The 9,987-nt window shown below is 38.4% G+C and overlaps 1 protein-coding gene across 1 annotated transcript in view; it reads left to right on the top strand.

Moving 5' to 3' along the window:
- Positions 1-2,325: 2,325 nt before the first annotated feature.
- TNPO1 (transportin 1) overlaps positions 2,326-9,987 on the top strand; it is a gene marked incomplete at its 5' end in the record, with an annotated part of 50,248 nt that continues 42,586 nt past the window's right edge. The window contains one exon of the mRNA XM_010014339.1: positions 2,326-2,458. Within this exon, the coding sequence (XP_010012641.1) occupies positions 2,326-2,458 (133 nt within the window). The remainder of the gene's footprint in view (positions 2,459-9,987) is intronic.

Below are 9,987 nucleotides of genomic sequence, written 5' to 3'. Positions count from 1 at the left end.
GAGCTCTGCCGGCGGAGCCGCTGCCTGCACTCTTTCGGTGGCCTGTTGGCTCTGACACGGCGCGTTTCGCTATGTCGTGAGGATGTTTCTGTACGCTTAGAAGCCGGAGCCTGAAATACTGCTCGTAACACTCGTTAAAGTTAACGGGAAGGGGGAAATCTACTGTATGTGGCTCCTTTTGCTGCTTTGCTGCACGTTTGGTGTAGGCGTTGTGGATTGTTGGGGGTTTTACCCACCTAGGTCTCTCTTGGTTGTGGAAGTGATGAAGTAGCAATGGTTTAGGGAACAAGTACTGAGATAGTAGGATTTTAAATTAAGAGTAATTGAAACATAGGTATTGAAAAATAAAGCCCTCATCTACTGTTTCTTGCTCCTTGAGCTAGCCATGTAAGTGTAATTAGAAGTCCTGAAATTCTTTGAAGGATATGAGTTTATCATCTTGATCCTTTTTTTTTTTTTAATAAGACATTTGCTTGAAGGTCTTTACAGAAAGCAGCAGAATTTATTTAAGTATGTAAGAACGTGTACATGTGTGTGTATATATATTTACGTTATTTTAAGAGTTTAGATTGAAGCCAAATTTGCTTCACTTTTACGCTTTCATATGAGATGCAGTCAAGCTTAGGAAGGCTTCTGCTCTTACCTGAAAGGTGATAGTAGTATTCATCTCAGTCATCTTGTTCTTGCAGCTGTGTTTCAGATTTTTAAGATATTATTGCTTCCTTTGAAAAATCATAAACAGAAGTGTCTGAGTGTTCCAATAATACCCCAAACTTACACTGGTGCTTTTTAGTATTTAAAATACGAAAGTTTTTACAGCAACAGCATTTATAGTGTAACTTTACTGTAAAATTACATTTTAAAGCTCTGCTTCAAATAATTTAATAGCATGTGGTTTGTTTATAGACAAGTAGCAGTGCAAGTGCAGGAAGGGCAATATAGGTGATGGTGTATGTCTTGATGAGTAGAAGTTAACTGAATAAAAGTGCTGTTAACTGATGTTTGAAATTCTTTTTAAATGGTAGTGGTAACTCCCTGCTGTGCTGAGATACTTGTGCTTTCAGGGAGGTCTTTGTATGTTGGTCTGTAAAGGTTAGAGAAGTGGCACATTTTTACTGTTGTATTATACATGAGTTTGAGAAAGCGGTCTAATATAGCTTGGCAGATCATGTTCTACAGTTAAAAAAATTACATATATACCCCCTCTGAGATTGTTTCTGTAAAAAAAAAAATCTGATGGCTGTTGTATTATAAAGTGCTACTTTCCAAGCAGGGTGGTGGTTACTGGGTTCAGATTTAAAATACTCTCAGTCCATATTTTTTTTGTAAGATTATCAGTGTGTTGATTCTGTCATGCTCTCTCTTTATGACTGGTTTGGTACATTTGGGTGCTTAGAACTCTAATACAACTAAGTGTGTGTGTGTGTGGGGATAGGTTAGCCAGAACCCATTTTTGACAAAATTATTAATTAGTAAGGCTTCAGATATTTTTCAAATAAAGATATTGGATGTTCCTTGGAGTACAAAAATTAAACTGAGTGAAGAAGTTGTTAAGAAAATATGGCCAATAAACTGTTCTTTGGTTCCCAGACCAATTAAGTGTTTTCCTACTAGATTTCTGTTAAATACTGCTGTCTCAGTTCTTCTCATTTCTGCTGCTGCTTCCTACTTGATCCATTGGAATTCACAGTTGTTAGTGATGTTCAGCTGACTATTTTGGTGATTATGCCTCTGAAGCTTGGAGAAGAAAAATATTTTTAAATGTGCTACCTTGCTGCTTGGCTGTTATGAAGGAGCTCTTTGGCTTGGCATCTTTGACAACAATCTCTGGATGCATGTTTTTTCATTTCTAGGAGCCACGTGGAGTGTTCTGTATTACTTGTCCTGACCATTATTATTATTGCCCTGACCAAATTGTAAAGAAGTATATGTCTAATTTTAAAATTAGTAGCTTATCAAATTCATAGCTGTTGCTTTTTAATATTGAAATGCTTTTATTTATTGTGGAAGGGAAAAATGTATTATGGGATTGTGTCTCAGTGGATTCCTTAGATTTTGTGGGCTTCTAAGTCTAAATATTGAAATCCAAAACTGTAGGGAGGAAGCTTCTTTTAGCGCCTTCACAAATATTTTTAAGGATCTGTTGTTTTCTGTGTCTGTCTGTTGATTTTATTTTCTGATTTCTTCATACCTGAAAGCAATTGCTTCATTAAGAAAATTACAGAAACTTTTTAGATGGTTCATACTCTGTATTGTGAGCTTATGGTCACCGCTGGTTGAAGTGATGCAGCAATATGTAACTCATTTAATAATCTTTGTATCCAGAAAGCTGTAAACGTTGTGCACAAAGATTCAACTTTCCTTAACACTTTCTCTCTTCAGAAACTAGAACAACTCAATCAGTATCCAGATTTCAACAACTACCTGATTTTTGTTCTTACGAAGTTAAAGTCTGAAGGTAAGTTCTTGAAATACTGTTTCATTCTACTTCCCCCCACCTCCCCTTTCTTTAAATAATTTATTTTGTTTACCTTGAAAGAAATAGGAAACTGATGCCTATAGTCAGTTTGCTGGTTGGTTGAGCTCCATAGTCACGTAGAACTCATTTATCCTCTCAGAAGTCTTTGTGGAAAAAAATCTGGTGGCGTAATGGTGCTTGTAGTTTTAACCTTGGAATAGTTTTCATTGTAAATGTCCTATGAAATCTTCCCAGAAATGTTGGAGCATCGTACCTGTATCAGACTGCAGTGAAATTGTGGAATAACTTTGATGAATCATGACTATACACATTATAAAACATTCTGCTGAATTCATTTATGATAATGATCTCCTTATTAATGATACTGTTAAATATTTTGAAGATCACATTCTAGAGTTGTCTGAAGATGATGTCTGTCAGAGTCTTCATTCTAAAGTCTTCATTCTAGTAAAACACAGTTAGAAATCAGCTGGCTACTTACCATTGTCCTGTTGTTATGGATGTTAGTCCAAACTGCATATGGCATACTGTGTAGCTTCTACCAGTTGGTAAATTCAGGCAATTCCTCAGTAATAATCAGGGGGTGTGAAAGATTCTTTCCAGTGTAATACAGCTATGAATTTGTGAGGTCTTTGACAGTAAAAAAATTTTGTTGTCAAGATTTGGGAGGTAGGAAAGAGAGAGGAGGAAGAAACTATGCTTTCATATTTAAAGGCTGGAGTATAACCCAGTGTTTCTGTGTATTCTATAAAGGAAGCCTTCTGATCATCTGTTAAGGCCTTGGGGGAAGTTTGAGAGAGAGCTTTCAAGACCTGAATCAGCCTGAATCAGGATATTAAATTTTTGAGCAAGGTGACAGTGTAGATACACCATATGCTTTATACCATCAACAGAAAAATGAAAAGCAGAGCAAGGCCATAGTGGGATCTGGAGTCTGTACAAAGGATGTGCTGAGAAGGGTGTTCCACTTCCCCCTTCCCCCCCACAAAAAACAAAAAAAAAATTGTTTTTAACTCTGCTTTATATGCTAATTTCCCCTTCTCCATTCTGTTCACTGTTTGAGCTTAAGGTTCTACATGCTGATGTGTTTAGTGATGTGTCAGAATCTCTCTTCCAAACAGATCTCCTTTGATTATCCAGGAGTCTTTACACTTCTTAATGTTTAGACACATCAATCAATTTGAAATTGGATGAGGAGTAGGATATGTTAACTATTACAGAATGGTTCTATAAAGTTTGTTTATCATAGGGGGAAAAAAAATGGATCTGACAGGTTGAAGAGACAAGCAAGTAGGGGACAAGTAGGAAATTCACTTCTAAGACTAGGTGTTTGGCATCCGATTGCACTGATACTTCTCACAGGTATAACAGGTTTCTTGTGAGACTGCTGAGAAGCAGCTGTTGCTTCAGTAATGCTCTTGTTCTGCATCAGTGACAGAGTCATAATCTTCTATCCAAAGCAACCTCATTTTAACTTTTTATCTCTAGTTCAGGAAATTTCCGCAATATTAAGGGTACTATAAGTGAGTTTGGTGTTGGTGCTTTTCAGAGTGTTTGACAAGTTTAAATATCCTTTTACCTTGCTTGGGTAAGACTAATGAGGGATGATGGAAGAAATGTTGGTTGGGTTCGAATCAAATCCAACCAACAGCCCTCTGTTGCCCCTCATTATACGTGCCCAAGCAAGGTAAAGAGACCATTAGAACTGCCATTCAGTAGCTACAATACCCTTTCGGACCAGTAGGGGAAAATGCCATGTGCTCATCAGGTTGATAACTGCCTTCAGTACATCTGGGAAAGTATTCCTTCCTCTCCCCTCCTGAAAAGGGTTCTGTTAGTGGCCTGTCCTACAGCTTTGCCAAGTTTATTTTTTTATTTTATTAAGGGGAAAGAACTAGTGTGCTTTACACCACAAACCAAAGCATAAATACCGTGTGGGAAGTTAAGGCTTTTATTATGGCCATACTGTCCCTGCAGAAGGAGCCATGAAGATAAGCTTCCAACATCAATGTCAGCTTATTCAATAAAATTTAAGTTATTTTCATAGTCCATGATAAAAAGAGCTTGCTTTCATAGCAGATGGGACTAACCTTTCATTCAGATTTTGCTACTGCTGAAACCACTGCTGAGAAAACTGCTTAAGGATATGTTTAGGTGGCAGCTCCTGAATGTGGAAATTCTGTAATGGTTGATTAAAATGGGTGTTAAATAGCCTTATTTTACTGTAGTGAAGGCTGTACCAAATTATCTTTGGCCTTAGTTTTATGTCTCTCTGGGCAAATAACTTTGCAAGCAAAATTTTATTTGCAAGGAAATAACTTTGCTTGCAAAGCTGACTGTTTCACTGAGGCCTGCCTTTGAGATACTTGGGTAAACCTTATGTATAGGAAACATGCTTTGGTTTAGTAGCAGACATACTACTTTTCAGTTGCAAAAAGTGTAAGTTCTTTTTCCCACCAGTGTGGAAAGTGTTAGCTTTGTCAGACTTCTGTGTGTAAATGCTTGTGACTTGCTGGTTCTAGGTCTATTGTGGTACTACTGCATATATGTAGTGGTTTTGTTGTTTTTGTTCTTAACTTCCATGGGCTGTATTAATCTGTCCAAGCTTGTTAAGCTTGGGTCTTCCTGGAAGCAGGTGTTGTCCCGCTACCATTTGGTCAGTGAAAATACATGGCCTGGCTTGCAGCTTTCGTATATGCATACCTTACCTTTAAGCACTTCCTTTCTTTTCTCCTTTTTCTTTTACCTAGTGTGCATTTTTAAAGGTAGCATTGTGAATCTGGACAGTTCCAATGTTACAAATGTCACAGAATACAAAAAATGTTGAGGAAATGGTATGCAGTCCTGGAAGTCAGACAGTAGGCAGGCTGATGGAGCAAAATACAATCCCAAACATTAAAAATTTTGATGTAAGTCTGTAGAATATACTTCCCAGAAGCATGATGTTCAGATCTTCCTTGGGTGAGATGGAGTCCAGATTAACTGAGACATATCTGAATGAAAGAATCTTGGGATTACTAAATTATCTGCAACTGAAAATACTACTTAGATGCTTTGTTAGCATAGGTGCTGTTCTTAGTTTGGCAGGTGTAAAACCTCTCAAGTAATGTGGTGACACTGCCCTGCCTTAGTGTTGTTCCTTTTTGTTGTTCTAGGTTTTTTTGTTTCTTTTTTTGGTTTAGGTTTTTTGTTTTGTTTTTCCCCTGGTGTCCCCTGAGCTGACCTCAGAATCCTGTAGGCTTCTGTATTCTGCTAATGAGTCGTTTTCTGGAGTTTGTGCATGTTGCTGCTTCTCAGATCACTTTTATTTTATGTGTGCCTGACTGATACAGTCCAGTGCTGCAAGGCAGTATCAGTTTTGCCTCTGTTGCTGCTTGCTTACCTGCAGCTTCCCCTCTTTGTTCCAAGATATGCATCTAAATCTTCCTTTCCTTGTTCATGTTTTTACTTCTGTAGTCTAAGTCTGTTCCCTTGAAGGAAAAGGTGAGAAAGTGTTATCCTAATTTCATCCTGCTTGCTGTCTTGCCAAGGCCAGTTCTAGCCTCTAGTTAAGGTAATTGGTGCAGTTGTTCGAGACATCTGAAGCCTGAGGCAGGTCAGGGTAAGGACCTCTAGGTGTCATAATATGGACAATTCATATTGTAAGCAGAAATTCAGAGTTTCTTTCAAGCTTTGTTGATCATAATGATGAAATTCCCAAAGTTGTCTGTATCAAAGCCTTGATTTGTTTATACCTTCTGCAAATGATTGATAAGTTATGCCCCAACCCCCCAGTCTAAAATAGACTGACCGAAAAAAGCATCTTTCTCAAATCACCTGTCTTGTCCTTTTGCAGGACAACTTTGTCAGTTCCCTGGTGTTTTCTTATTGTTTCTAACCTGGAATTACATCAGACTTTACGTCACACAGCATCCTGAATTTTGTGAATGAGAGGTGCATCTGGCTTGCATTGAATTATCAAAAGATGACGTCCACTGCTATTCAGCAAGGACATTCTCTAACCTTCATAAATTCAGTTTGTTGGTTTGGGAGCATTGGGTATGATGACTGTCACAGTTCTGCCATAATATTTTGTTGATGCAAGGTTGTATGAGCATACTGTGTGATGACAGGGCCTACTTGCATCAGCAAAGTCTACTGCATTGCCTTCTGGTAACACCTCGCAGTTCAACTCTAAGGAGAAACTAAATTGAGACTTTGTAATTGCTGCAGACCATTCATGCTATGTTTCTGTATGTATCCATTCTTTGCGATCTTCACATCTCCAAGGGGAAAAAAGGGAAGCTGTCTTTGTATGAGGTCAGACTTAATGGGGCATTCTACTTGGCCTAATATAGCCTTCATGTTGGTGGATGTTTTATATTAAAAAAATTGCAAGAACAGAAGTGATGTCAAAGCTTACGACTTCTTAGGTAGGGTTTGTCATACCTAATGAATCTGTGTGGTGGAAAAAGAACAGAACTACTGACGTGATACCTATTCTAGTTAAGATTCAGACTCTCATCCTTATTCCCAAAATGCACATTTCCGTTCTCAGATCTACCTTTTATCCTTCTTAGACAACAGAGGACATGGTTAGTTTGAGCATGGTTTCTGTGAAGTTTTGCATTTGTCTCCCTCCAGTGGGCTCTTTGTAGGACCTAGGCTAATCGGAAAATACAGAGACAAATGTGTGATGGTCCTGGTAGTGTTCTCCTGGTCCGTATAGCTGTAGTTATCTATCCTGTTGCAGCTATACGAATACAAGATGAACTTTTACTCTCAAGGTGAATGAGCTGGGGTTGAGAACACTGCTTTAATACTGCTTTTGTCATAAGCTGTAAGGGTAGTCTTTTTAAGTTTTTTTCCAAAGTGCTTTGGATTTTTATAAACCAGTTGAAGATAGAGCAATGTCTCTGCAACTCTTGATCTTGTTTATGTGATGACTTTGTCAATTACAAACAGAGAAGTGTTACCAGAAGGCAATCGCATGTACCTTACTTTAGCATGGAATGTTACCACAAAGGAAGATCCTGTGCCTTTCGCCACCCCCCTCCCCGCGCAAGTTTCTGTATCAACAGAAGTCATAAATTACTCAGATGGTAATTTGGTAATTTATTTTCTGGTAGTCATGATTCTAATAATTCATCTAGCTCTGCAAGGAGAATTTGAAACTGCTTTTTATAAACTTAATGGTATCCAGAGTGGTAGTGTAGGATTGATGTGTATGTTTTCTGATGAGTGCTGAAATTTAAAATTGATATGGACAGAAGTTTTCGTGAGTCCATTCCATTATGAATGTCTGTAGCATGTTTGTGTTAGAAGAAATCTGAAGCTGAGCAAGAAAAAGACCATTGTGTGAGGTCAGGTGTTAATTGCCAGCTACCAGTTTCAGGAAGGTATCTTTGAGTAAGACAAATCCAGAAAAGTGGTTCAGCAGCTTTAACTGCTTAATTAAAACAAATGCCTCTCCCCCCATACCATCATTCCTCATGGTCTCCGTATTAAATATACTAAAATTAACTGCCAAAGCATAAATCTGATTGTATTACAATTCAAAATTCAGGTTAATGTACCTGTACAGTTTAAAAATGCTGCATAACATATGAAGTGTCCTGCTTAAACAACAGCAAGAAAATTTTCCTTAAGGTAGATGCATGAAGAACTACAAAAAGAAATTAAGCCTGACTACGATTTAGTAATCAATGCATGAAGTAATTGAGGTGCATAAATATCTTAAGGGAAAACAAGTTATGAGATAATGAGTTTTGATAGATCACTAAAAATTCTATGGTTTTCCCTGTATGATGGCTAATTCTTCCTGTCCATGTTTCCGTAGGGATACTGTAGTGCGGATTTAAGGGAAAGGCTTTTCCTAGGTAGTTGTATGGCATACATATGAAATGTTAAGAAGTGGGTTGCTTATTTATTTATTTTAAGTCTTGAAAAAAACTTTGAAGTTATCTAGTGCATTGTGTTATATGATTCAATGCTTCAGAACTGCTTTCCTGAAGCTCCTTATTCTTTGATAAGTTATCTTAGAAGAGTCTGGGGCTGCTACCTGGGAATTCACTTGTGTCCAGAAGAGACAAAAGTGCTCCGGGAGATGCATACAAAAGATCATGGGGAGCTCATAGAAATGGAACTGCCTGTAACATCAACAGAACTCCTTGGGTAGCTACTAGGGCTGCTACCTGGGAATTCACACATCTCCAGAGGAGGCACTCTCCAGAAGGTGCCTGGGAGAACTTCCAGGGATCGACATGGGATGGACCCCTTCCCCCAGGATACAGGGTGCTCCTCAGATAAATACTGTAGAAGAGCCTGGGGCTGCTACATGGAAATTCATCTGTCTCGAGAGAAGACCAACACACTCCTGGAGATACCTGTTTCCAGGCTCCTGCAAGGAAGCTACCTAAGGAATCCTGTGTATGCTGGCAGGTTCATGCTCTGTACTTTGCTGAGGGTTCTCCCAGGCAGCTTTGGAGCATTTTTGCCTGTTGACTAGCCTAGTGCCCTCATGTACTTATTAGCATTGGTTAAGGTTCTTTAAAAGTGCTGTTCACTGAAAGCATTTTGGGGCTGAGTCTTGGAATATATTTTCTCTCAAGTAGTTTATGGAGAGAAAGGGTAGCTTTTAGGCTTTCTCTTGATTCTTAAGGTTATCAAACTCTTGGTTTTGTTTGCTATGCCTTTTTTTCTGAAGTTCACATAATCTCGGGTAAGGTCTGGTTTGGACTCACAAAATAAGTATGACTTTTTGGGGATAAGTTGAAGATATTTAGCTAGCTATTTGAAGCCTTTACTTAGTGTACCTTATGAGCTGTATGTAGTCTGCTACAAGAGGTATTTCTTTATATGCTTTGAAGTCAGACTCTGCTACTCAGTGATGTTGAATTGTTTCTCATGTCAAATTCAAGTGTACTTAAAATGCCAGTATCAAGCATCCCTACATGATATTTTCCTAAGAAAGGGGAAATGCTGGTGTGATTTCTAAAGGCATTTCTGTCTACCAAACAATACTGATACAGTACTGTTCTTAAAGTGCCTCCTGCCTGAGAAAATGGTGCCTCTTACTTATGAGACTACATGCAGGTGTCTGATTTAGACTGTGGTGGCTTCTAGGAAGCAACATCACCACTTCTTTCTAGATTTTCCGAAACCAGCCTTGCTTTGAGGCATTAGGATGACAAAACAGTTTCAGTGTGTTTGTTATCTTGCAGTGCTGGGGCAGGTGCAGTTGGTATCTGACCACTTCCATGAAGTCAGGTCTAGCCTCTTAAAGAAATGCCTGTTACCGCTTTTCATGTGCAAGTAGAAGCACCTTTTCTTTAACACAAAAAGGGAGTGGAACCCAGAAAATGACAACTGTTTTTCAATGCCAACAATAAAAGTGCCCATGGCTTTTTTGCCCAGCTCCAGCACTAAGTATCTTTACAAAAGCCATATAAAAGCACATCTTGATCCCATGTTTGAGGCTAAGTATTACTACTACTTTTGCAAAGCATTTTAAACTCATTTCTTCTTTT

The sequence above is a fragment of the Nestor notabilis genome, unplaced genomic scaffold, assembly GCF_000696875.1.
Source record: "Nestor notabilis isolate BGI_N333 unplaced genomic scaffold, ASM69687v1 scaffold15195, whole genome shotgun sequence".
NCBI classification, from domain to species: Eukaryota; Metazoa; Chordata; class Aves; order Psittaciformes; family Psittacidae; genus Nestor; species Nestor notabilis.
This window is presented reverse-complemented; position numbering and strand designations above follow the sequence as displayed.